This window comes from Microtus pennsylvanicus, chromosome 8 (genome assembly GCF_037038515.1).
Source record: "Microtus pennsylvanicus isolate mMicPen1 chromosome 8, mMicPen1.hap1, whole genome shotgun sequence".
Taxonomy (NCBI): Eukaryota; Metazoa; Chordata; class Mammalia; order Rodentia; family Cricetidae; genus Microtus; species Microtus pennsylvanicus.
In genome coordinates this window covers 55,968,450-55,994,849 of record NC_134586.1, presented here as the reverse complement: position 1 = coordinate 55,994,849, position 26,400 = coordinate 55,968,450, and the positions used below count along the sequence as shown (strand labels likewise).

Genomic DNA, 26,400 nt, shown 5'->3' with positions numbered 1-26,400 from the left:
AGGGATAGCAGTGGAGGATCTCTCGGCTACCATGGTTAACCTAACCTGGTATAGCAATCCATGATGTCACTACAAGTATAGGTATAGCGAGAGGCACCCGTGGGCAAGGATGATGCATGCCCTCCACAGTGTGTTCCCAGCATGTCCTGTCATATCATTGAACCAACTGGACAAATTGGGAAATTAAAAGGCTGCCTGCCTTGGCATGGGTGAAAAACAAAGTATCCCTGGATCTCTCGGGCATGACCCCGCTAACAGCCATGACCGATGACCAATGACCCTGTGCACCCATGCCCAGCTTTCCACCTATGCTCTGGGCAGCTACAGGCCAGGACTGGGCATACCCGTGTGTACAGGGCCAGAAAAGTACCCCTCTGTGGTGGCCTCTTAGACTGGCCCAAATGAGGCCTCAGAACAGTGACAGCATGTGGCAAATGCCACGAACGTGGAAGTGGTTCTTGTCATTGGTGTCACTTGATGCCTTGATCCGCTCTCCACTCCCATGTGAGCAAATGAGTCAGACCCGTTCAGACAGGTCTCCAACTATCTTAGCGGCATGACCAAGCCTCATTCTGCCTTGGAGCAGGGCATGACACCCAACAGAGTCCCGAGAGGGAGTCCAGTCTTGCTCAGTGGGAAGCTGAGGGAGGCCAGGGGCTTCCTTATTCATCTCTGCCATGAGCCCGACAGTCCGGGATTTTGGCTCAATTCAAAGTGTGGCTGCTGCTTCGGAGCCCTGCACATAACTGGAGGCCTGTGCCAACTGTTGGGCTGAATCATGCAGACTAAAAGAGCTGGACTGGACTCTGCACCCCGCCCTTGGCTTCCTGCCGTCGGCTTCTTGGCTCCTAGCGTGTCTGAGCAGATTTCCTGCACTCCTGCACGTTCTTCCCTAGAACTAGGGCTGTGCCTCTCCATCCTGCTCTCCAACCCTGCTAATGCGCAGTCTGGTACCTCTCCAGTCGGGTCCCAAGGAGACCTGGTACCTTTTGGGCCACCCAGTGAGTCTACCCATGGACCCGGGGTCCAGGAAAGCTCAGACTCACCCAATATATTATTCTCCATTGTTTGTCATGTGAACAGCATCCTTATGCTAATGAAGTCTCTAGGTGGCTCCCTCTTAACATGTGGGGCCTTGTGTCCTCACTCCCACCACCACCTCTTGCTTCTACAGGCTGAGGATTGCACAGGACCTATGCACCCAGTGTGGTTAAAGCCTATCCCATGGGAGGAAGGCAGAATGCAGGCACACCCGCTCTTCCCTGAGAAGAGTTAACAGTCCTGGTGGGCAGTGGGGCGGAAGCACTTGGAGATCTGTAACCTGGCATTTTTGCACTTCTCTGAAGGGCATGAGCTCCGTTTTCTTCAACAAAGGGGAGAACTGCATTGCGGCGGGCCGGCTCTTTGTGGAGGACTCCATCCATGACCAGTTCGTGCAGAAAGTGGTAAGTTCCAGGTTAGAGTCTGAGCCGGAGGGGCAGGCTGTGAGAGAGGCAGTGATGCAGAGTAAGGAAAGCCTGGGCTCCTCTCGTTGGGTACCACCCACTAGAGGATCCTTGGAGAACTCTCTTGAGTCTTCAGCTCAAACTGACATAACCAAAGGGCCTGTGGGAAGAGGGTACCTAGCTCTAGCGCTTGCCCAGGCTTTGGTCCCATTCTCAGAACCACCAAAAAGGAGCATTCTCTGAAAGTAGAGCCTAGGATAAGGACCAACTGTACAGGATTCACAAGGGCTTACCCTCTTAAGTGAGGTCATAGGAGGCCCAGGAAAGGACTGCGAAAAGGACAGGAGAGCAAGGACCTGGCCTCAGGACCCCTGGCAGCATCCCTGGAGCAGGAAGTACCCTGTGCAGGTGCCCAGAATCAAGAGTCTAGACTTTTGCCCATGCCCCTAATGTTAGGCAGTGGTTGCTGCAAGCTGGCCGTTTGGTGAGGGGGGCAGCTTCTGCCACCTTCTGGGGACCCGACAGGTGCCAAGCAGCAGCTCCCACTGGAGTTACCGGGTAACGTAACAAAATCCCAAAGGGCAGACTGAAGACAGCTCCAGGAACAAATGGGTCTTCTTGGCCCTGTAGGACTGTATGGTTTGCTTGTTGTTTGTTTGTTTGTGGTGCTGGAACCCAGGGCCTTGGCTCGTGAGATGATTGCTCTGCCACTGAGCCCCAGCCCCAGCAAAGAATGTCTTTAATTCTTGACTTTGGGGGTTCTCTGTGAACTGGCATCATTGTGACCAGCCTCATCCTGTGAGGTTGACAGGTAGAGACGGACATTTCTCTAACATAAAACCAGAGAGGGACAACGTCCAACTGTTAGACTAAAGTTACAGGAAGGGCACCGGTTGGCAACCAAGCCTTCAACACCAGGACTGAACCAGAATAGTCAGGAATAGGTCTGAGTATGAAGGTGACAAGGACAGGCAAGGGCTGAGCAGCATTGCTGTGTGACAAATGACACCTGGCACCCAGGAGCTGCCGAGCTTACGTGGCTCACAGTCTGTCCAGGCTAGGGTGAACCCTGAAGTGAATGAGGGTGGACACAACTTTGCCTGATCCTTAGACTCCAGCTCAGGAGCCTGGGGGCCACACAAGAGGAGGACTGGGGCCGACCTTCCCAGAGGCCAGCGGATCTGTCATTGGTCATTGATTGACCAATGAATGATTGGCCATTGATTGTGTGCAACTGTGTTTTCTTTCTTCAGCCTACATCCTGATTCATTGTTTTAAAAAAAGATTATTTTATGTGGATATGTGTTTCTCCTGCATGTGTGTATGTACACTTCATGCTTGGTGTCTGCAGAGGTCAGAAGATGCCACTGGCTCCCCTGGAACTGGAGTTACACATCTTTGTGAACCCCAACTCATTTTCTGTCCTTCTGACATCTAAACTCCAGAGTCATTAGGTCACCTCCTGTCACTCCGCAGTGATACTCCAGTAGCATCTTTACGTTCCAAAGCCTAGGCTTACTTTGAAGGTGACAGAAGCGGGCTTCCCAGAGAGGGCCACTCCCAAATGATTTGTTGAAGCCGAGGAAAATGAAAGCAGCAGTAGGTAGACTTGAGCCTTGGACCCTTCTCTCTATTCAGTCACTGAGACTCCTCTAGTAGATAGGTTTGGAGTCAGACTGGGAAAGCCCCCTTAGCTGGGAAATGGCTTCCACACATTCTTCAAGGACCTGTGACCGGTATAAACCACAGAGGTGGGAGCTGTCCCGGGACTGACTGTGGCACTGAGCACAACCTGACCCGAGGACTTTCTGCAGGTGGAGGAAGTGGGGAAGATGAAAATCGGCAACCCTCTGGACAGAGACACCAACCATGGCCCGCAGAACCACGAGGCCCACCTGAAGAAGCTGGTGGAGTATTGCCAGCGTGGTGTGAAGGAAGGGGCCACACTGGTCTGTGGTGGGAACCAAGTCCCGAGGCCAGGTCAGTCAAGTTCTCCATCTCGCTTGGGTAAACTGAGGCAGCAAATACTAGACCTCTGGTTTTCAACCCAGCCCTAACTGGACAAAGCTGAAGGCCAAATACCAGTGTGGTCAGGATCCAGGCCTCCAGTTCAAATTGGGATCTTGGATGTAATGGCCCTTGTCTGTTTGGTCACCCTCTTGACCCAGGTCTGGAACTGGGAAGGTGAGGGAGGAGTCCAGAACATTCCCCAGTGCTGGTGTAATCTGCTGTGCAGGGTGTTGCTATTGCATCACTGTGCCGTGGCGTCAGTCTCCTCTGACTTGAGTTCAAGGTTCTCGCTCTTTGGCTTCTCTTCTGAGCAGTTGTTTTGTGTGTTGTGTAACTTCTGGGAAGACATGAACTAATGCCCACTCACCCCAGATAGGGAACCAGTGGCCACCAAAAGAGATGGCCCTGTCGATATCTAGCCTAGTGAGCCAGTGATTTTATTGGGGTCACTCACAGGAGCATGATTGGCTCAAAGGCACAGAGCCTAGGTGACGACTCCCAAAAGCTGCATCCTGGAACAACTTGGAGGCAGCTCCACTGCCGTCTCTTCTCCCTTTTCACTGCTTAGTGGGCGGGTGGCAGGGGCCTTATCTCAGGTCATTTGCTTGAGTGTTGTGAGCTTCCTTCCTCCCTTCAGGGAATGCTTTAGTTGCTAGGCAACAGGTGGCAATGCCACAGTGTCCCACCACTGGTGGCCAGCTGCCCTCAGCTAGGAGTGAGCCTTTGCCTGGAGTGGCCCATCTTTGAGATGGTGCAGATCTTCATAGACACATGGCTCAGGTCACCCATCTAGAGCTCCTGACACAGCCAGAATTAGGTACCTGAGTGGCACCAGGCACTTGGCTTCAGTAATCATCTCAATGAATGTCTTAGTCACTTTTCTATGGCTGTGAACACACCATGACCAAGGCAACTTACTGAAGGGTTTACTGGGGGCTTACAGATTCAGGGGGTGAATCCATGACCATCATGGTGGGGAGCATGGAGCAGGCAGGCAGTTACGGCACTGGAGCAGTAGCTGAGAGCTCACAGCTTGAGATAGCATCTATGAGGCAGAGAGAGCTGACAGAGAATGGTTTGGGCATTTGAAACCCTACAGCCTGCCCCCAGATACACACCTCCATAATAAGGCCATACCTCCTAGTCCTTCCCAAGCAGTTCCACCAGCTGGGGGCCAAGCATTAAAATACATGAGCCTGTAGGGCCCATTCTTATTGAAACAAGCAGTGTCTGACCCCGACACACTTGCTTCTCTGTAATCTACTCAGTTCTAGGCACTCAAACCAGGGGAGCAGAAGCCACGTGGATGGAGCCTTGTGCTGCCTGCCCACAGCACAGCAGCTCCACACCCTGCCTGCCTTTGGTGTCTGCCTTTTACACCCTGTAAGGAGCCCCACACAGAGGAGGCTCTCATTAACTGATGGAATTGAAGAGGTGAAGAAAGGACACGCCCCTCTTTCTGACCCCTTGATTTTCATTCTCTTTTGGTCCTGTTAAGTTTGGCACCTCATCTATACCTTGATTCTCCTGCATCCCTGCCACCTTCTGCAGCTTATCCTGCCAAGTGTCCCCGGGAGTCATTGACCCTTTGTTTCTTCACCCCATGAGAGTTCTTGGGTTCCAGTGCTCAGTACTTGGGTTCCAATGCTTCAGGGGCAAGTTCCCCAACTGCCTCCATGGCCTCATTTGCAGACAGTGTGAGTTGCCCTTCACCCCCACCCACCATCTCCTGCACTCTCTCTAGATGCTTCTCATCTTCTGTATTTGCTGCTCCTCAGCTTGGCAAAAAGCTCCCCAGTGTCCCAACCAGAGAACAACTCAACATTTAGCTCATGTGAAGCAAACTTTCCTGTATCACCAGTGTGCGAGTTCCCTAAGGCTGGGGACAGTATGGCAAGCCCTAGCAGGGGGTGAGCTGCAAAGTTTGGGGTAAGCACTGTTCACAGAGCAGAGAGAGGGATCCAGTGGAGCTAGCTAGTACATCCCCAGGGAACATGAGCGCAGCCCATCTATTCTCTGAACAATAGGGTGGGGAATTTTCTAGAACCCATTCAAGAATAGGACAGATCAGGGCTGGCTCTTCTTGACCAATTCTACCTGAAAGGCAGAGGATGAGGCTCCTGGGTCTATAGTGAAAAGAGTGTTGTGTGAGCCAGGCCCTGACCAGAATAGGGAGGAGACAGTCAGGGACCTGCACCTCCTACATGCCTCAGGTCACTGTCTCCCCTACAGGCTTCTTCTTTCAGCCAACCGTCTTCACCAACGTGGAGGACCACATGTACATTGCTAAAGAGGAGTCCTTCGGGCCCATCATGATCATCTCTCGGTTTGCTGACGGGTATGTGATTCACCACACCTCTCAGTGTAGACGGAAGTTTCTGTCCCTCCTGGTCCTACAGCCCTTCAGTCCCAAAGAAATACATAGGGGCTTATATTAATTATAAACTGCTTGGTCTATTAGCTCAGGCTTACTATTAACTACCTCTTACAACTTAAATTAACCCATAATTCTCGTCTATATTTAGTCATGTAGCTTGGTATCTTTTCTCAGTGATACATTCTCATCTTGTTTCCTCTGCATCTGGGTGATGACTGTGTCTCTCCTTTCCTCTTCCCAAAATTCTCTTAGTCTGGTTGCCCCACCGATAGTTCCTGCCTGGATATTGGGCAATCAGCATTTTATTAAACCAGTATGAGTTTAATAAATCTTTACAGTGTACAAAAGCATTATCCTACAACATCTCAGGGCTTTTTCTCTGTGTCTGGAGTCTTGACATCAACTGTGAGAGATGGTCCATGAGAAGGAAACCAAGTTAGTAAAGAGCCTGTACACGGTGCCTGGGCTGCCTGCATAGGCCTCTTGAAGAACACGGGGCTCCCTTTGCCCTCCCTCTCCTGGGCCAGGATGGCCTCCAGGCCTAGATGAATAAAAGGCGATTTCCTTGCATGTCCCGGCTTCCCTGTGTTTGTCCTCCATTTCTGGTATTACTTACAGCCTACTGGGTCTTGTTCTTATAGTGTCCTGCTGAGACCTAACCTGGTCCTGTCCAAATGGCCTGGGACAACTATGGCATTGGGTCTCAATCATGAATGAGCCCATGCTTCAGGTTGGTTGAATGGAGTGAGCCTGTCTCAGCTCTGTGCTACATCTGGACTTGCCTGGTACAAAGGAAGTAGCTATGCTCACCTGGGCTTGGGCTATCTCTCCATGGCAGCCTCAGGTCCCTGGCCTGGAGCCCAGGTCCCGTGAAAGCCAGTTGGAGGCAGCCAAGCTCCTCAGGAGCTAGCCTCAGAACACACCCTGGTCCAGGAGCCATCCAGGCCACAGGTTAAAGAGAAGGAAGGGTCCACTCACTGTGGAGGAACTACAGCTCTGTGGACACCTTTGACCGGCCACACCTTTTCCTCACTCATTTTTCAGGCAAATGACACTTCCGTCTTCACCTTTTCCAACCAATTGTCACGATGTGACTACCATCACCAGCTGATGCTGACTGCAGTAGACAGATTACACAGTCTCTGCCAGGCAGACACGACTCCAGCTCTTAGGTCTGATGTCTGCTGAATGCTCAGTCTACCTCTGCCTAAAGCTGCCTCTCTGAGCTCCCTTTCTGCACGAGGCCCCCTGCCCAGATCTGCTCTGTGAAATATTTAACTACGCCCCCGACCCTCCTCGTCTTTCTCTCTGCTGCCCCCTTCTGCAATCTCAGCACAGGTTTTTCCTTTTGGGGTCTCCTGGTCAAGGAGCATTGGCTTAGACACTTTGGGGAAGCAGATTCTGATTTTCCCTCATCCCCAGTCCAAAAATGGGTTCTTAGAGCATCCCTCAGTGAGTTCTTGCACTTCCCCCACAGGGACGTGGATGCTGTGCTGTCTCGGGCCAATGCCACAGAGTTTGGCCTGGCCTCTGGTGTCTTCACCCGGGATATCAACAAGGCCCTGTATGTCAGTGACAAACTCCAGGCGGGCACTGTGTTCGTCAACACCTACAACAAAACAGATGTGGCCGCACCCTTCGGAGGATTCAAACAGTCTGGATTTGGCAAAGATCTGGGTAACTAAACCCTGTCCTGGGGCTACTTTTACGTATTCACTCAGCAAACACCCGCCAAAGGCCACCAAGTGCCAGGTTCTGTCCCCAGTGCTGGGGTGTCACATTGGACAAGATAGCTGGTAGCTGCTCAGTTCTTGCTGGGAGGGGGGACCTTTTGGGACCAATGTCATTTCTGAGACAGCACACAGGAGCAGAAAGAATATATACAGTAGATATATATATTATATATCTACTATATGTAGGCAGGAAGACAACTTCTTGGCTGCTGGTAGCCAGCAGGGCACTTATCCTACCTGCATTACCATTGCAATGGTAGGGAGGCAGGAAAGCTTCTAGAATGGCTGCCCAGATTGGTTCTGCATTCCCCTGCCTGCACTGGCGTCCAAACCCTTAGCTTACTACAGGACGACCTGGGTTGGGTATGTGGCTTCCCCGGGGCCTTGGTTTCTCATCTGTGGAGAGAGCGAGGCAGCCCACAGGTGTGCTCATCTCAGGGATCCCCTGAAAGGAACAGCGGTAGGTTTCCCAGCGGTGTGTGTTTTCTCGCAGGAGAGGCAGCCCTGAACGAGTACCTGCGGGTCAAGACCGTGACTTTTGAGTACTGAAGCCAGGTCTCCATGGTGCTTCTGTATCCTGGTGGCCTCCCCTCAGGGACCCTGGACCCCGTCTCCTGCCTGAGAACCCTTCTGTCACAGCACCGCCCCCTTACATCTCTGGAGCTATCACCCTGCACCGCTGGGTGACAGGACACCCTCGGAGCAATCCGAAGTGGCTCCAAGTGGAGTGGGCAGTCATGGCCAGGATGAATAAAGATGTGAGCAGGGGTAGCGTGCACTTTGTGTCACCATTCTGTCTGTGGGTGCTCCAGATGGCCCCAGAAGGAGCAGTCACCCCGAGTCCGGGGCATATAGCATCACTTGGCCTGCAGAGACTGAACCTTAGCAGATACACAGAAGGAAATGAGTGTGTCAGCACCCACCTCCAAAGGCAAGAGCTGAGAAGGGGGATTCGGCCGGGAGTTGGGGACAAGCCCTGGGCCATGAAGCAGCCCAGTCTCCTCTGCAAGGACCCTAGTCCTCACCAGCCACTCAGTGAACTGGAGCATTCGTGATGGCAACCTGGGGCCTGTGGCAGGAGCTTCACCCTGCCTGGCATCTAAGACCTGGGCAGCACCCCTGTCTGGATTTCTCATTATCTTACACCACCCCACCTCAGCCAGGAGCACAGGCCCCACAAGCCTTCTGCCACCTGTGTGCCCACCCGAGGCCCTCTACCCTACACCCTCATCCTGAAGGTCCCACACACCACAGACTTGCCGTTGCCTTGGTTTCTCCAATATGCCCACTCTTCTTGACATGCCAACCACTGTCACCTCCCTCTGGCTCTGCCTTTCTGGGTCCAAATGTTTTAATGGTTTCTTTGATCTTCCTCAGATCCCCTGACCAGGCAGGGAGTGACCTAGTGACCTGTGCTGGTTTGGGAAAGTTCAACCAGGCCTATGTGGTGTCCTGGCCTTGCACCGCATCCCTGCCCATCTCTTAAGCACAGTGCAAGTCTCATCATGACCCCTGATCAGTGGGAAGCCGCATTCCCTGATATAGATCCCTGTGGGTTTAGGAATTCCTGTCACCTACCATGCCGTAAGTGATGTGGTGGAAGCACATCACTCCTGGGTTTCGGGTGGAGCTGTGGAAACCCCTCTGCATCGCTGCTGGAGTGAAGTGAAGTGGCTCACGGCGGCACCGCCGAGTGTTCTCTAAGACAACCAGTGTCCGTGTACTCATTTTTAAAAAGATTATTGCTTTTTTGGTCTGTGCATTTGTGTCTATGTGCACATGCATGCAGATACCAGAAGAGAACAGAAGAGGGCATCAGATCCCTTGAAGCCGGAGTTGCAGGCAGTTGTGGGCTGGCAGACATGGGTAGAGGCTATCAGGTAAAGCAGCAAGTTCTCACTCCTGAGCTGTACCGCCACCTCATGCCTGCTGTTGTGCACAGGGACAGCATTGCCTGAGAGCACAGTTCTCGGCTTATCCCAGACTCAAAGTGACATAGGACAGTAGGTCTTATGACACCATGTGTGAGCACTGGTAGAAGCAGTGGTAACAACATTAGACTGGCGAGCGCTGGATGCCAGGCAGGCCTCTAAGTCCTCCCCACACATCTGTATTGTGCATGCTGTGGTCCAGGGAAGAAGGACTGACTAGACCACTGAGGCAGAGACGCTAGCTTGCTCAGGTCCTGCGGCTGCTATGACACTGCTTTTCCCTTCCCAGATCATGAGACCCTTGAAGCCCATGCTATGCAGTGACTCACTGACAGAAACCCAGGTCCTGAGTCTCCTGGAATTGGCCCCAGGGCCTTAACTCCCAGATCACAGCTATGAGACACCAGTTCCTAATGGGAAATCCATACCCCGTGTGTGGGTGCTCTACCCCATGTAACGGGTGAGATGGGCTGTGCCCAGGGCTCACTATGCTGATGCTGTAGCCTCTCAGAGGTCTTCTTACAGGTCTATGAAACGTGATGTGTGGCTCCCTCCACGAGGCTTGTTCCGGTGTGTGTGTGTGTGTGTGTGTGTGTGTGTGTGTGTGTGTGTGTGTTTGTGTGTTGGGGAGTGCTTCTGGACTGTTTCCTTCCTGCTTCCCCAGCAGGGCCCCTGCTTTGGGTATGTCCATCCTTGCATCCTGTTCTAAGTGCAATAAGGACTTACCACTGTGCCCATTTTTAAGGGTGTTGTTTAGCGACACTAAATACCACCCGTCATTTCCAACCACCACCTCCCTCCTGTCCCTGAACCCTACTTTCCTTACATCTGGATGGTCTGAGAGTCTCTGGCCAACCAGCAAGCTTGTGTGTGGTAAGATAGGTGAGGAAGTCAAGGTAGGCTCTGGGGTCTAGCTAGGGCACAGCCACCTGTCCCTCGCACATCCACCAGAGGGTGCTGCATCGTGTTGTCCCATGATGGGGCTCACGGGGCCTTGCCTGCTATGGACAGAAAATTATGTCCCTCCAAATGATAATGCTAGCGTACTGACCTCTGAACGTGCGGGCCCCTGGAAGCACACACAGGGAAGGCAAGTTGAGTCTGCGAACCCAGAGTTCACATTCAGCTGGGCTGGAAATAAAACAGCCCAGTCTACAGCCTTTACCACATGCCCACAGCCATCTAAAGGTCTTCCTGGGGTAGGGATAGCTTATCCCTATCTGATGACAGATAGGGAGAGCAGTCATGTAGGTGAGAGAGGCTCTGGGTTTTATCCTCAGCATACATGTGCACGTGTGTGCTCACACATGTGTGTGTATTGTGTGTGTTCCATATGACATTTAAAATATGTCACAGGGTTTAACATCCTGTAGTGGTTTGAAAGAAAATGGCCGGGCTGGAGAGGTGGCTCAGTGGTTAAGAGCACTGGCTGCTCTTCCAGAGGTCCCTAGTTCAGTTCCCACATGGTGGCTCACGACCATCTACAAGGGAATCGGATGCCCTCTTCCAGCATGCAGGTGTACAGGTGTACATGCAGAGAGCACTCATACATAAAAGTAAATAAAGGGTTTTAAAAAAAAAGAAAAGAAAAAAGAAATAAAGAAAGAAAAGAAAAAGAAAATGGCCCCCAAAGGGAGTGACACTGAGAGGTGTGGCCTTAATGGAGTAGGTGTGGCCTTGTTGAAGGAGGTGTGGCCTTGTTGGAGGTGTGGCCTTGTTGAAGGAGGTGTGGCCTTGGTTGGAGGAGGTGTGGCCTTGTTGAAGGTGTGGCCTTGTTGGAGGAGGTGTGGCCTTGTTTGAATAGGTGTGGCCTTGTTGAAGGTGTGGCCTTGTTGGAGGAGTGGCCTTGGAGGAGGTGTGGCCTTGTTGGAGGAGGTGTGGCCTTGTTGGAAGTGTGTCATTTGTTTCTTTTAACCAACTCACTTGCTCAGGACAGACAGCCTTATTCACTGAAAGCCACGGTTTTAGGCTAGGCTAGACTTTTAATCCCTGCTCTGCTCTGGGGTTGGGCTTTGAGGTCTCCTATGCCCAAACCACATCTAGTGAGACAGATCACTTCCTATTTCTGCCTGTTAAGATGTAGAACTCTCAGCTCCTTCTCCAGCACCATGTCTTCCTGCACACTGCCGTGTCCCACCATGATGATAATGGACTGAACCTCTGGAACTGTAAACAACCCAATTAAATGTTTTGTTTTTTTTTTTTAAGAATTGCCCTGGTTATGGTGTCTCTTCACAGCAATAGAAACCCTAATAAATGCCTCCTGTTCTGGCATTTTTCTTTTCATAATCTACTGCCCCCCAAACATGAGATAATCAGGCCCTTGGCAAGGTCCTGAGGGGAAATGCCGGTGTTCTATGAGGAGACCCTATGTACTGGCTCTCCCAGCTGCTCTGGTATACCCTCCCCTTGCCAGCTCCTTATGTGCAGTCAGCTAAACCTATCTTTAGCGTCAGGTCAGCTTCCTCAAGGCCTCAGATCAGCCCAGAGATGAGGGGGTGTTGAGCTGCCCGGGTGCTGTCCCTGAAGATCGAAGTGAGTCAGGTCTCCAGACGGCAGCGGTACCTATGTGTGAGCTGTCCCTACCGTGGCCCACAAGCTCCTGGCTTCCACTTTTGTCCTCCAGACAGACACAACAGCACTGCTGAAGCCACCGAAGAGTCCACACTGAGAAGTACGGCAAGTCTTTTCATTGTTTCCAAAGGTTAGGCAGTTCGGGGTTAGTCCAGGATCTGTAAAGAGGGTCTTGCTAATGAGTCAGAAGCATACCTTACCTTCCAAACCTAGCACTGCCAGACACTAACTGGTGGGCAAGCCTCAATTTCCTGCCTGAGAACAGCAACTACAATGCCTTCTCTGCCCACTCCAGCCTTTCACAGCAATGTGGGCCACCCCTGTGTTAGTGGTGCCATGGTCCAAGTGCTATGACCACTGCAGCATGAAAATTTTGTTCTCGCTTATGGTTTTGCAAATTACTAGTGGGTTCTCAATGACAGCTTTGTCTTCCTGGTAGCACTCAGCCACACGCACAGCTGCCAGGAAGGACTAGGGGTCGGGCTAGGGTGAGATCTGCTTCATACTTGGCCTAACCCAATGCTAGTCAGGGCCTCTTGTGGGGCTGTTCTCAGCTGTCTGCAGACATCCTCAGGAGGCCAATTGACCTGACAGAAAAGCAGTGAAAGTAGACTGACTTCCCCGGGTGTATAAACAAAGGCCAGGGATGGCATTGTGCCCTCGATGGACCGGCTTGGGGGGTGGGATGCATTCCAAGCTAGCTCTTGGGTATCAGAGGGGAGTAGTGAGGGGCCACCCTGGATGACTTGAAGCATCTTCTAACTAACCAGAAAGAAAATTTTGTTTGGGGAAAGTTTACTCCCATTTTGTATGTGAAATTAATATTTTAAATTTAATATTTGAAAAGAGATGACAGGTGTGGTGTTGCATAGCTGTAATTCCTGCACTCAGGAGCTGGACTCAGGTTTTCTGGGTTTGAGGCCAGCCTGGATTACATAGCAAGTTCCAGGTCAGCCAATGCTACATAGTGAGACCTTATTTCAAAATAAAAAAGACAGATTATCCACGGGATAGTTGGTGTGTGTGTGTGTGTGTGTGTGTGTGTGTGCACGCGCACGCACGAGCACATGCATGCACATGTGTACGCATGCACAATATGCATGTATGTGTCTGTCTCTGCATGTGTGTCTGTGTGCTGTCTTTGTGTGTGTGTCTATGTATGGGATCCCGAGTATCCTGGACAAGCACTCTGGCACTGAGCCCCATCTCAGCCCTGAGCCATCACCATTTAACAGGAACTGGACAATCAAAAACAGCCAGCTTCATCCACCCACCCACTGACCCATCCCACCCACCCACCCATCCACCCATCCATCCATCCATCCATCCACCCACCCATCCCTTTCTTTCACCAACTCACTTGCTCAGGACAGACAGCCTTATTCAAGGAAAGCCATGGCTTTAGGCTCAGCCCAGACTGCTGAGCCTAGGCAGCATGCTCTGCCAAGGCAGTGTATGTAGCCTTGGGCAAATGGGCACCTCTTGCCTCTTGGCTCACTCACCCATAAAAGGGCAGCAGCTCTGCACGGCCCAGGCTGCGTGAGGATGAGTGGCAGGCAGAACACACGGTACAGAGTCCTGAAAACTGTGCTTTCCTCTGTCATTGCACCTGTTTATTTGCTGATGTCCCCAAACCTTTCCGATGCCTTGCTGACACCCTGCTCTGCCCCTGCCTGCCTCTGGTGACCTCTGTCCCCAAGGAGCACAGTCACATGTGATGACTGGTGCTGTTGGACTTCAGGTAGGATACCTCTGAGTTCCCAGAAGCCCTCAGAGTGGCTGCTCACCGTGTTGGCCTGTTTGCAGTGAATCTCTTGTTTGCATTTTCCTGCCTCCCTCTTCACTCTCACGGTGCCCTCTGGGTCAGCCTCCAAGCAAAGGGTTTGCACCAGAGTCCTGTCTCAGGGAGGAGGGGCTGAGGCCCAATGTTCCCTCTAAGACCATGACACCAGTTACTTTGGTCCCCACACACTAGCCCGCCTCCCTATAGTTCTGCCAGCTCCCAAAAGCGCTTCAATTGGGGATAAAACCCTAGTGAAACTTTTATGAAACCTCCAAAACTATGGGCCAAAATAAACCCTTTCCCTTTACGGTAAAAGAAAGCAGACCAGCATGGATTCAAGATCAAGGTGCGGGGATGGCTATTTCTGGTCATTCTTCTTCCTGTCTGTCTTCCCTCTGTGCACTGTGGGGTCTCTTCCTCTTCCTGAGAGGATTCAGTCCCATTGTGATTGCATCCTATGACCTCTCTTACTCATTGTTACCTCCTGACAACAAATGCCATTTCTCTGAGAGCTCAGAATTCAATGCATATATTTGGGAAACAAGCAATTGAGTCTGTAATCTCCCCTAGCATGTGTAATGCTGTCTACTATTTTTTATGTTGTTTTTCATTTGCTGAGGACAGAATCCAGGAACTGGCCTGTCTTAACACTGAGTTGCATCTTCCCAGCCCTTTTTAGTATCTTTAGTATCTTACTTCTCTCTTAAAAGCTATAGTCTTGCACAGCAGGTTTCTGCAGCTGCAATTGGCTGCATCCAGCCAGGGCTCAGGATTCCTGAACCGATAGAGAGTAGTCATGGGTGCGGGGGAGGGGGGGGGAGCACAAAGGACCCAGGACGGTTTGTAGGAGCTGGTGTCCACTGAGGCTCACCACTGCTAGGTCTTCCAGGCCTGTGTCAGCCTGGGCAGCCCACAGTTACCCCTGCAGGTGAAGAGGAACCCGGTCCCTGACAGCCCATATCCTGTCTACAACTCTCAGTCATTTCTGAGTCAAACCAGCCGAGTTGAAGGACAGAACTTTACGATGCATACTCAAGTGTTTAAAGGTGAAACATCTAGAGATGTCAGATTGAAAACAAAACAAGCAGGTGTGGACCCTGAGGAAAGCTGGCCCTTGCGGTGCACTGCTGTAGGCCAGTGACACAACTCGGCTGCCCGGCCCCGCCCCTGACCGTGGCACCGCCCTACTTATAGTCCTCCCAAATCCCGGCAGATCTCCTTGCCCGTCCCCCGCAGCGGTCCCTCCTCTGAGGCGTGTCATTGATGCCTTCAGCACCCAGGGAGCATCCCTGCACACATCACTGCAGGCTCAGCGAGCTGTCCTGTGCTCTTTGGAAACCACCGGGTTTGCCAAACTGGGAGTCTTTGGGAGTTAAATGGATGCCTCAGTCCACCAGACCTTCACTAGAAAGCTTTAAAAACTAGGTTCTCAAGCTTCACCCCATGACCTGGCCCCGCCCACGAGGCCAACCCACACAGCCCCTCCCTTTCTGAGACTCCGCCCCCATGCGGCCCCGCCCCATGGTCCGGGCGCCTGGGCAAGGCGGGACTGGTCCACGGACCGCCCTTCCCGCTTCCTCCCGCCGCAGGCCTCCGCGGTACCCAGCGCGCGCCCCACCGCCTCGCTTTCGCCGCCAGCCGGGAGAGGACCGGTAAGCGCGGCCCGGGGAGCCGGGGAGACCGTGGGAAAGCGGAGCCCTACGGGCCTTGGGAAGGGGCGTGGGACGCAGGATCTGGCAGGCGGCACACTGGAGCGGTCAGTCTGTCTTTCTCTCGCTCCAAAGGTCTTCAGAGACCAGCCCCGCTCATCCCTTCCCTCTGCCGGTGATGAACCCCGGGGTGCCTGACTCTAGGGTTCGTGATTGACTCCTTTAGCACCCAGAGAACATCCCTGCAAATCACACTGCTGGCTTAGCGAGTTCTACGCTCAGTGGAAACCCCCGAGATTGCCAAGCTCAGACTTGGGAGGATACCTCAGTCTACCAGACCGTTTCTAGAAAGCTTTAAAAACTCGGGGTTTTCAAACTGCTTCTTCGCCAGAGACCACTTAGAATTGCAGCCGTTTCTAGAAAGCTTTAAAAACTCGGGGTTTTCAAACTGCTTCTTCGCCAGAAACCACTTAGAATTGCAGCCTCTCTAGTCTGACCCAGAAATCTAGGGGGTGGTCCTGCGCAGCTTCCTGAAGCTGGCCTCACGCTGCTGGTACAGTGGTAGTTTAAGAACCACGGATGAAAAAGGAATAGAGAGAGGCCTGACATGGGGTGGAGATAACCCAAGTGCCCTGTAAGGAAAATACATTACAAAAAGTTATAGTAACCTCCCCTTGTCTGAGGAAGGCACTGACATGTTCCCCAAAGGGTGCCTGAATCTTGGGATGATACCCAGTCATATAGATTGTTTTCCTAATATTCATACCTATGGTGGAGTTCTGTTTATGAACTAGACACAGTGAAGGATGAACCACCAATAAGACAGGACAGGTTTAATGATATGCTGTGATATCACCATCACGACTCTTGTGCCATTATTAAGTAGAATAAGGGTTGCTTGGCCAACAGCACTGCTACCCTAACAACTGTTGATAACTAGCAGGTGGGCGGGGTGTGCAGCCCCCATACACTGGACAAAGGAATGGTGCACATTCCAGGAGGGACAGTGTGGTGGGGACTGAGTCAGCCCACTGTGGTGCTCAGAATTGAACACAATTTAAAACTTAAGAATTGTTGATGTCTGGAGATGTTCTCTTAATATTTTTGGACCACAAATGGTTGCTGGTCACCAAAACCTCAGAGGGTGCACCTGGATAAAGGGTCCTGCTGTGCTCCCCTCAGATGTCACAACTGATAGTATCTACTCACTCTTCCAAGATCACACCACTAGAGAGAAGAGACACTGGGACACTAACCCTGCATTTGGGTTCCTTCACATTCCCCCCAGGGTGTTCTGTCCAGTCAAGGAGATGAAACCCAGACATGCTGTCCTCATTGCTACAAAGTGGGAAGCTAAGAGGCAGCCCATCCATCCCAGAACCTCAGCCCAGCCAGTTCGTGGTTAGGATCTCCCTGGCCCAGTAAGGTGAGAATCCGTTTGTATGCTGTGCCTGAACCAGGCCTCCCAGAAGGACGTGCTGGTACCTAGGTGCTGAACAGGTGCTTGCAGGCCTGTCTTCAAGGCTGGTTTCACTGGGCAGTATGATGCTCCCAAATGGTTCTGTTTAGTTCATCTGAATGACAGGCCACCCTGTTGCCAGCTGGGAGGAGTGGCAGAATATGTCAGGCTGTAGTCACAGTCAGCCCTGCTCCATCCCCTTTCCAAAGCCAGCTGACCCACAGGAGGGTCTGTAAGCACTATACCAGTGATGCAGCACGGGGCTGCAGGGCTAGTGTTATAGCAGCCACTTTCTCACTTAGGGGTTAGCTGACCCTGGGGCCACCCTAGGATGCCCCTGCAGACAGCACCCTCATCCACCAAGCCTCCAGCATACCTTGAGCTAAAACATTAGGTTTTCCTGAATCTACTGCTTGCTCCCCATAGATGCCACCTCTATTTTGTCCTACAGAGCCTGGCTTGCTCACCTGTGCAAATGACGCCAGTGTCACTATCCTCATTAAATACACAACATTCCCAGCGAATCTGAGGGGCCTTCGGGCACTTTCATAGGATAGGAGGTCCCTGCTGGTGGGCCAGGAGGTCCCTGACCTGGTGCGGATGACTGTTGGATGCTGGCTGCTAGGCTGAGCCAACTCAAGAGACTGACTTGATCCCCAGTGTGCACCTGCCTGGGGTTTGCACACGTGGATGTGCGTGTGGAGTGAGGATTGTGAAACTGAAAGGTTCCTATCAGATGGCAGGTGTGCAGCCTTTTGTCTGCATGGGCCTTGGGGCCCTCCAGTGGAGATGCCAGGCACGTCACCGGGACTGCAGCTGGCTGCCTCTGTTCTAGCTTCACTTACCCCAGGTGAACTCTGTAACTGCCTGCCCTTACGTCTTTGGTTCACACTCAACCTTGTCTTTTTTATTGGCACCAAATACTTTGTCCTGGACTTTCTTTCCTAAGAGTTTTAAACCCATATTTGTGCGTGTGTGCGTGTGTGTGTGTGTGTCTGTCTGTCTGTCTCAGGGCAATTGCAGAAGTCAGAGAACAACTTAGAGTCAGTTCTCTCCTTCCACCATGTGGACCCCAGGGACTTGATGACAGGTTGTCAAGCTTGGTGACAAGCACCTTTACCTGCCGAGTCATCTCTCTGGTTATAAACTTACTTTCTTGTAAATTTTGTGCAGAATTTTGCCCTGCCGTGTATTTTAATTTGATATTCCTTAATTTATCTCCTACTCTTTCTCTCTCTTCCCTTCCCTACTCTCTAGGAGTCTGACTGTGGTTTTGGATCCAAAGGCTTTCTTTTATAATATATTTTTGTTTTGCTATGTTTTTTCTTACTTGGTCCTTCTATTTCTGGCTGTTCGGCATGTCCAAACTCTACTCTGCCAGTAGAGGGAGCCTAAACAAAGCAGATACCCTTTGCTCCTGTCCCTGAGACCTGGAGGTATCTGCCTGCAGAGAGAGGCTCCTCCAGACTCACTGCCTGTGTTGTCTGGGTTTGTCACCCTGCTGTCCTTGGTGGCTGCACCCCGTTTATTTGCACAGCTAATGAGACATGCACATTGCCCAAATTCCTCAAACCTTTGACATTTAAGCATTGAGTGTATCTCATACTGTTCGGGACACTTCATTAAAGCCTTAATCGGCCCATCCAACTCCTGCAGCGGTTTTTCTATGGCCACAGTTGTAGCTGCCCACACTGGTAATCCGCTCACTGTGAAGCTGGCTGGAGAAGGCAGGAGTGCTTACCCGGTCACTCTCTGTATCTCTGTTCCTCTTCTGTGGAGTCAGCCGATCTTAGACCTACAAATAGGCAGCAGAAGCAGACATATCTGTTAAATATTCACAGACCCTTGTGCTTATTGTATGAACTGAATACACAGCCATTTATACAGCACAGGCCTGTGTCAAGCATTGCCACAACTAGAAGGCTCACTGGAGGGTGCGCAGCAAGAGACCCTATGCGGGGATCATGCTAATTAGGGAACTTGAGCCCTGGAGGGTTCTGACACCTACAGCACCACCCCGCATGCCTAGGGAAGGCAGAAAAATCCTCCCTGTTTTTCTCAGTTTCTGTAATATCTCTGGTGTGTGTGTGTGTGCGCGCGTGTGCGTGCATGTGTGCGTGTGAGAGTGTGCTTGTTTCTAGAGTTTTAGGAGCCTCGCCAGTCTCTCTGAGCAGTAGTGGTAGCAGTCTGGTTAACCGTGGCTTATTCTGGGCTAAGAATTGGAACCATAGCCATGCAGTCCAGTGAGGGACTTCTCTGGGAAATCCCCACCTCTTCGTCATGACCTGATGACCTGGTTTCTTTCTTTGTCTGTTTGGAAGCTCATTCAAATCTAACCTTAATCTCAGTGCAATTAGGGGTCAGCCAGGAGTGATGGTTGGTTTGGTCTTTTTCTTTTTTCTTTCTTTCTTTCTTTTTCTCTTTCTTTCTTTTTTTTTTTTTTTTTTTGAGAGAGAGGACTTGCTATGTTGCTGGACTGACCTTGAATTCTTGGGCTGGACTGATCACCCCACCTCAGGTGCTGGCCACTAAGCAGGGCCCATGTGTTTACTGTGTACCCAGCACCAACTGTGTGCGGCTCTGCTCCTCTGGTTGCCTGGTTCCTGGGAAATAGCTGGGTGGCCTCTTTAATAACTTATCTCTCTTGGCCACACGTGTTCGGCATTGTGACTGCTTCCTTCTGCCTGGTGATCATATGGCACTAGACTGGTTCAGCCTTCCTGCCCCGTTCCTATTCTTGCAGGATATGCGGACTGGTTCACTGGCATGTGTGAGAAACGTTGCCTTCAGTCCCCTGTGCCACATGACCATGGTGGTGCATGCCTGTAATCCCATCACTCCAGAAGAGGCAGGAGAACCAGAGAGTTCAGCTCTTCCTTGGCTACACATTCAGTGTGAGGCCAGCCTGGGCTTCGTGCGTCTCATTTGCATTGTGTGTTAACTATCTCATGCTGACCCTGCTGCTGTGGGATGGCAGTGGTCTAATGTTCCTTCTCTTTAGCCACTCCACTTGCATCCTGAGAGTACCTTGCCTTCCTAGGGTCCTGAGGCCACTGTGGTCCTGTGCTCATCTGGCACTCGATTTTTTTTTCTCCTTCCTCCAAGTTATGGTACTCACTGTCCTTCCCAGAATCTTGGGGAAAGGCCTGCTCTTTGGATGACTTTTAGAGTTTGTTTATGTTAAGGTTCACATTGGTTTTTAGCCCTTTGATGCTGTGAACCCGGCAGTCCTCTGAGCATGTGGCAGAGGACATCTTTTGGTCCCACACAGGTGGTCTTTTGCTCTCAGCCCTGTCCCTTAGGGAAAATGGGATAGACTATTTTGGAATCACAGAGTTGAGTTTGGCTATTATCTTATAGCGGCCAACACACTCTCTAATGGTGATTTGTTGTTTCTTAGTGTGCTGGGTACCGGGCAAGTCTCAGCCCAGGAGGGCTTGCTGGGGTCACTGTGTGGCCCTGATCCCCTCCTCCCTCATACAGAGCCTCCAGTGCCCACCTTTGCGAGCCCCATGTGACAGCCCTGCCCACTCCTCTGCAGTCATGTCTGGCCACTGCCTCACTGTCTTCACAGCGCCATGGCCTGCCTTCAGAAGCATGCAACTGTCCCCCACAGCCCCGGGCCTGTGTTCTCTGCCTGAAGGGAGCAGCTTCAAGCTTGTGCACACCTGCCACCAATTTTTTCAGTTTGTGCAAAGGGGTTCCCCGAGTTCTTCGAACATGTTAACAAAACCACTTAGAGGTTTTCCCCAGGCCAGTTTGGTCCTCCTTGGGGACACTTTCTGTGAACTGTTTCTTCCTGTTGGAGACCTACTTTCTTGTTTCTCTGTGTGCCTCGTTCGTTGTTAAAAACTGCATCCTCTAAAGAGTGCGCCTTTTCTGGGACTGAGATCTCTCCTACCAGGAGGACTGAGCGAGGCTGCTTGCTGTCTAGTGACTTCACTGAGCACCGTTCTGTGCTGTGCGTGTCGCTGTTGCCGAGTGGTTCATTATGACTCTCCACCCAGATCTGGGCGCCCTGGGGCCCCTCTCATTCTAGAGCCCTTAGCTGCCCCTGTCAGCATTCACCCTCTGCCTGGTCAGCCATGTTTTGAACTTAAGTCCAGCCCTGGATGTGAGCCCTATTGCATCCCCAGATGACATCTCCTTCCCCTTTCCCCAGCTTCTCTTTTTGATCCTTCTCATCCGTCTCCCGGCAGCCAGGAAGCACCTTTATTGCTGCAGAGGTTTTCAGCACTGGGTTCTCTGGGCAGCCTCCAGATGAGTATCCCCAGAACCCCAGATGGACGTGAGAACCAGAGTTCTTCTGGACAGCCAAGGAGCTCCAGGCTGCTGGCTCTCCCCAAGGGGTAGTTTCTTTTCTTATTGTTCTGAATAAATACCCAACAGAAGAGCCTTAAGGGGTGTTTATTTTTTCCTCAGGTCTACAGCAAAATCTGTATACAAAATCTGAGTACAGCCCATCATGGTGGGAAGGCATGTTGGCATGCAGGCGGGCGCTTGCTGGCATCTGGGCAGTCTGGGAAGTACCTTTCTTTCTCTTTGGTCTTAGACCCCAGCCCACAGGAAGATCGTCTTTGCAAGGCATGCATCAGCAATGCCCTGAGCACTTGTTAATCTAATCACATTGGCAGACAGAATTAACCCTCCCAGCCAGCCATCTTCTAGGCTAAGGCAATGGGACAGAGGGAGTTGGAATGTCACTAATATGACGAAGGTCACAGTGTCCCCGATAGCCCTTGGGTTGCTACAAGCCTTGGGTTAGTTCCCAGAGTCCGGACAAGGGTAGTTCTGACCGTATTCCCTGCTGATCCTTCCTTCATTTGTTTCCATTCATGTCGATGAGTGTCCTGCTCCTGATCAGTGCTGGGTCAGGTTTTCGATTGGTTGGTAGGGACCCTCGCTCTTTGCTGGCGCCTGTGGACGGTTAGCGGTCCTTCTGTAGCGATGTTTCATCCTCAGGCCTGTGCGCATGACATGAAACTGCAGAGTTATGGTGCCGGAGGCTGTAACGGCCAGCCCTGAATGATGACGGCCAGGTGGGTGGATGGCGTCTGAGGGGTCCCGAGGAGTGAGGTGTCCTACCCTTCAGCCCCGTCACTCTGTGTCTCCCAGGTCAGAGCTGCTGGGCTCAGCCGCGTGCCGATGGAAGCGACAGAGGCCCGACAGCGGAGGCTGGAAGGCTGTGGCAGGCCAAAGGAGCTGGGGCCATCACCCAACCACGGTGCAGGAGGACTCCCAGAGACTTCCGAAGATGGACATCAGGGGGTCTCTGAGAGCCAGAGTGTGGACCCCAAATCATTGGAGGCCGAGCACGTCAGGGAGAAAGCCCTGGTCATTGGCTGTCAGGTGCTGGTACCCTTCCTGCTGGCAGGCCTGGGGCTCTCCTGGGCTGGCTTGCTTCTGAACTATTTCCAGGTGAGAGGCAGCTGCCTGGGGGCAGGAGACCCTGAGGAGTGGGTACTGGGGCTAACAGGACGCCATCTTTGCTACATATTGGGTGAAGTTCTTTTAGCCTAACTCAAGCTAAGCACAATAGGATAGTGATTGGAGCCATGGAACTTTGGCTCTGCCCTAAAGACACACCCAGATTCATTGGACCACTTCCTGTCTCTTGTTGTTCTGCAAGGGAGTAAGGAGCATAAAGCTAATTTGTTTCCATTTCAGAGACTGGATGCCCAGTGTCAAGGCTTTTCAAGGGGGTTTTCCTCTGAGGCCTCTCTGGGACCAGTGTCTCCTTTTCTTATGGGGGGAACCAGCCATATTGGATTAGGTCTGCTAATGGCCTCATTTCCATTTCCCTTTCATAGGCCCTGCCTCCAGAAATAGTCACATGTTGAGGTGTGGAAGACCAAGACTTACATATATGCATGGGTGGCCGGGGGCGGGAGGGTCAGCCCGTAGCAACAGCTTAATATAACATCATTGCCAGATGCTGCCATGGGTGAACTTTAGAGCAGTGTCCCACACACTTGGGACAGTCAACGGGTCTATTACTGCAAGTAGAACTTCACGGTCCAAGGACCCTCATGGGACTTACATGGCTGTTAGCAAATCCCCTCCCTACTCCAGGGAAAACTGTAGAAGATACCCGTTACCCAACACTTGTGGACAGATCACTGCCAGCCTTTCTCATCTTTAATAATCTGCCAGGGGATGGGGAGACAGCTTCGTGGGTGAGAATGAAGACCAGTAGAAGCCAGGCCTAGCTGCAGTGCACCTACAACCCAGAAACCCTAGAAATGGGGAGTGGAGATAGATCCTAGGAGTTCACTGGCCAGCTGTCCTAGCCAAAATGGCAAGCTTGCAGGGTCAATAACAGACCTTGTATCAAAGGAATAGAGAACACCCACTCTGGCCTTGGAGCACTTGCAAACACAGCTGTGTGTGCGTGTGTGCATTCGCGCACACACACACCTGCTAGATGGAAACTGCACTTCGTATGTTAATTTCTGTTGCTGCTTAAAACTCAGCAGATGAAAATGTTAAACTTCTTTTAAAAAGCTCACGGCTACTGTGGGCTAGGACCCCGCTCTCCTGAGGCTACAGGTGTTTTCCTACTCAATGCCTGAGTGGCTGCTTGACCCAGGCCCCTGTTTTCCCCACAGCTATTCCTGGAGACCCCCTAGTCCTTGCCCCACGGGGCACCTGATTCTTTTATGTGCAGCCTGCAAAAGAAGCCTATGGTGGCAAGACCATCTGTGTCACCTGATCGTGAGAGCTTTGTTGCTCTTAGCTGCAAGCTTTGGTTCCCCGTGCTGTGGGAGGGCTTGGATAAGACCATCAGTAGTGGGCAGCAGGTCTGGCTTGAAGCTATTGTTGGTTGGGACTCCCTGAATTAGGGGTGGAGAGCATGGCCCTGGGCCCTGTTTATCAAGCAGTTCCTAAGTCCAGCTAGGTGGTAGGAGTGCCTGCCAGACATTGGTGCCCTACCCTGTTCTCACTGTGGCTGAGAACAACTTTGGGGTGAGAGGTGGAGGCTCTATATGGAGAGGCGGAGGAAAGAGGAGAGCAGAGAGGGTGGCCTTTGTGTGTAGCAGGCTCCATTCAGCTGGCTGAGCGCCACAGAGGACCTGGACAGGTGCCCTAGATCATACTGAGTTCCTTCGTGTGTGTGACTGACTGGCCAGACGTCCTGCCCCACTGGTGAGGGAAGAGTCCAACCAGCTCTCGGCTATGAAGATAATGACTGATAATGACCCGAGCTGGTCAAGTGAGAGCCATAGCATTGCTGAGTCTCCCCTAGTCACAGCCTGCTGCCACCCCACACACGCAGAGCCATCTAGGAGAGGAGGCAGGCCCTGCTGTGTAGAGTGGGCGGGGTGAGTACCACTTCCTGCAGGTGGGCAGAAGGGCTTTCTTAGGAAGTTCTTTGGGCTAGCAAACTGAAGCCATTATCCAGGGACAGGTAGGCTCAAGACCTGGACCCCTCTCTATGGAGGACATTTCCTTGGGGGCCTTAATTGAGTGTTTCTGGGCCACTTGCTGAGGAGGGTGTTTGCCTGGGGACCTTGCCACGAGAACAAGAGCCTCAGGGGACACCTGGCTAGGCCACTTGGAGCCCTTCTGGCTGGAGTAGTGCTGGGGGACAGTGCATTGTCACCACTCTGCCTGTGGAAGGGTTCTGGCGCTTCCTTTTTCTCCTGTGCTGCTGAGGCTGGCACTAAGGGCATGGGGATGTGAGGCTGGTTGCTTTCCTGCCGAGTTCCACCCCCGGACCCCCGATTAGGTTACTTTAGCTTGTTGCTTCTGCCGTTCTGTTTGTTCACACACTCATTCATTCATTCTGGCCACCCACGCAGGGTGTGCACAAGTCAGACGCCGTGCAAAGAAGTATGGTGAACAGGATAGACAGACGGGCCGTACTCTTGCAGCACTCACGATTGAGTGGCGAAAGACAACAGATGCAGCAGTCTGTGCCAGACAGCAGCAAGGTCCAGACAGGAGAAGGGGTTGCCCAAGGCCCTGGTGGGGATGCCAGTGAGGAGACCTGAATCTAGAGGCACATGCACAGCTGCTGTAGGCCTTCACCTTCTCCCCTGGGTTCTGCTGGCTCAGACCAGAAAATAAAGGCGCTCAGAAAATGAAGGGCTTGGCCTGCTGTGGGATGTTTCCTTGGCTAGCTAGCCTGTCCCACCCAGCTGCAAGGTAGCTGGGATTATGACGTCTGGAAACTGCTTCTGGGGCGGTGCACAGTTCTGGCTATGGGGTCGGTCTCGGAAGCTAGCGCCGGTGATGTGCTCTCTCCCTCCCACCGTGTTGGGGACAGGCCCCATCACACATGCCATGCTCACCGCACTCCACCTCCCAGGACTGTAGGACAGGTGCGAGGCCCAGAGATGGGAAGGACTGTGCAAGGTCACCAGGAAGCCACTTGATGCTTGACCCAGATCCGAACGATGCCCAGTCAGGCTCTGAGATTTTCCACTGTGCTGGAACTATTTTTAAAATCACATTGAGATGTTCTGTGTTGTGACCCAGTAAGGCTCATTGACGTGTGGTGTTCTCAGCTTTCCCGGGAAAGTACTTTTTCTCACACGAGCACACGCTTTTATTTATTTCTGCTGAAAGCTTTATGGTCCTGAAAGCAAGGGGTTACAATAATCAGCACACACAGAGATCAAAAAGGGTCATTGTAATCCTGCCTACCAAAGGTACCCACTTCAGCATGTTGGTTTCGATGCCCCCCCCGCCTCTCTCTCTCTCTCCCTCTCTCCCTCTCTCTCCCTCCTTCCCTCCTGTGTGTTTCTCTGAGGTTGGTGACCTTACTCAGGAGATGGTCACTTCTCTCTCCTGCACTGATGAGAGCATTTAGGGAGCCCATGTGTGCGATTCGGTGAGTTCTGTTTCGATGTATGATCCGGAGCTAGAGTGACCTTGAGGAAGGTGCCAGTGCTAGCATAAAATGCTGGCATCTGTACCTGAAGATGGCTCCTCTCCAGGTGTTCAGCAGCTAGCACGGCACCACCTGCAGGGATTGTCTCAACCCAGCCAGTGCCCCGGCACCAGTGGCGTCTGAAGCTCCTTTCTCCGCTGTTTCACACTAACGCTTGTGTGTTTAGACCGGGCCAAGCCACTGGTCACAGACCATAGGGAGGGCTGCTCAGAGGGATGCTGGGATTGTGCTCGCCCATCAGACTACACCTCTGTGGTGAGGAGGGATGGGGAGGAGGAGATTTCCTTCTCCGAGTGTTAGTGCACATTGTGGTTGAAGACAAACCCTCCTGGAGCCTTCATCTGAAAAAAAATGTATGTGTATCATACGCTGTGAGCACAAAGGGCTTAAGGGCTGCCCAGAGAGGCTCTTTCTTGGGAAGGATGGTGGTTAGGTATTCCTGTTCATATTTCCACTGGGCCATTATGGGACTTGCTTGCACTTAGGGATTCTGGATAAGGAGCTGTGAGGCTTTGGCTGGAAACTAGTGGTGCTCAGAGACCA

The 26,400-nt window shown here is 52.1% G+C and overlaps 2 protein-coding genes and 1 long non-coding RNA gene across 7 annotated transcripts in view; 2 read left to right on the top strand and 1 right to left on the bottom strand.

Annotated features, from left to right (window-relative positions):
* The window catches only part of Aldh1l1 (aldehyde dehydrogenase 1 family member L1), a 48,426-nt gene extending 40,083 nt beyond the window's left edge, over nt 1–8,343 (top strand). Inside the window, exons 19-23 of the mRNA XM_075983519.1 lie at nt 1,347–1,445; nt 3,260–3,425; nt 5,688–5,793; nt 7,310–7,509; nt 8,059–8,343. Of these exons, the coding sequence (XP_075839634.1) occupies nt 1,347–1,445; nt 3,260–3,425; nt 5,688–5,793; nt 7,310–7,509; nt 8,059–8,114 (627 nt within the window). The 3' untranslated portion in view covers nt 8,115–8,343. The remainder of the gene's footprint in view (nt 1–1,346; nt 1,446–3,259; nt 3,426–5,687; nt 5,794–7,309; nt 7,510–8,058) is intronic.
* A 3,639-nt stretch (nt 8,344–11,982) lies between these two features.
* Nucleotides 11,983–26,400, top strand: part of Slc41a3 (solute carrier family 41 member 3) — a 50,153-nt gene continuing 35,735 nt past the window's right edge. The window contains exons 1-3 of one of the 5 annotated variants that reach the window (XM_075983513.1): nt 15,446–15,505; nt 16,791–16,928; nt 22,077–22,379. In XM_075983513.1, coding sequence (XP_075839628.1) covers nt 22,107–22,379 — 273 coding nt within the window. In that variant the 5' untranslated portion in view covers nt 15,446–15,505; nt 16,791–16,928; nt 22,077–22,106. Of the gene's footprint in view, nt 12,171–15,403; nt 15,506–16,790; nt 16,929–22,076; nt 22,380–25,670; nt 25,798–26,400 lie in introns of those variants that run through there. The other 4 variants (XM_075983511.1, XM_075983518.1, XM_075983517.1 and 1 more) reach the window with 4 other exon arrangements.
* LOC142856265 (uncharacterized) lies at nt 18,668–25,974 on the bottom strand. Its single transcript, XR_012911614.1, has 3 exons — nt 25,883–25,974; nt 25,256–25,542; nt 18,668–18,756 (listed from the first exon to the last, which is right to left on the bottom strand). It is a non-coding gene; the product is annotated as an uncharacterized LOC142856265 (long non-coding RNA).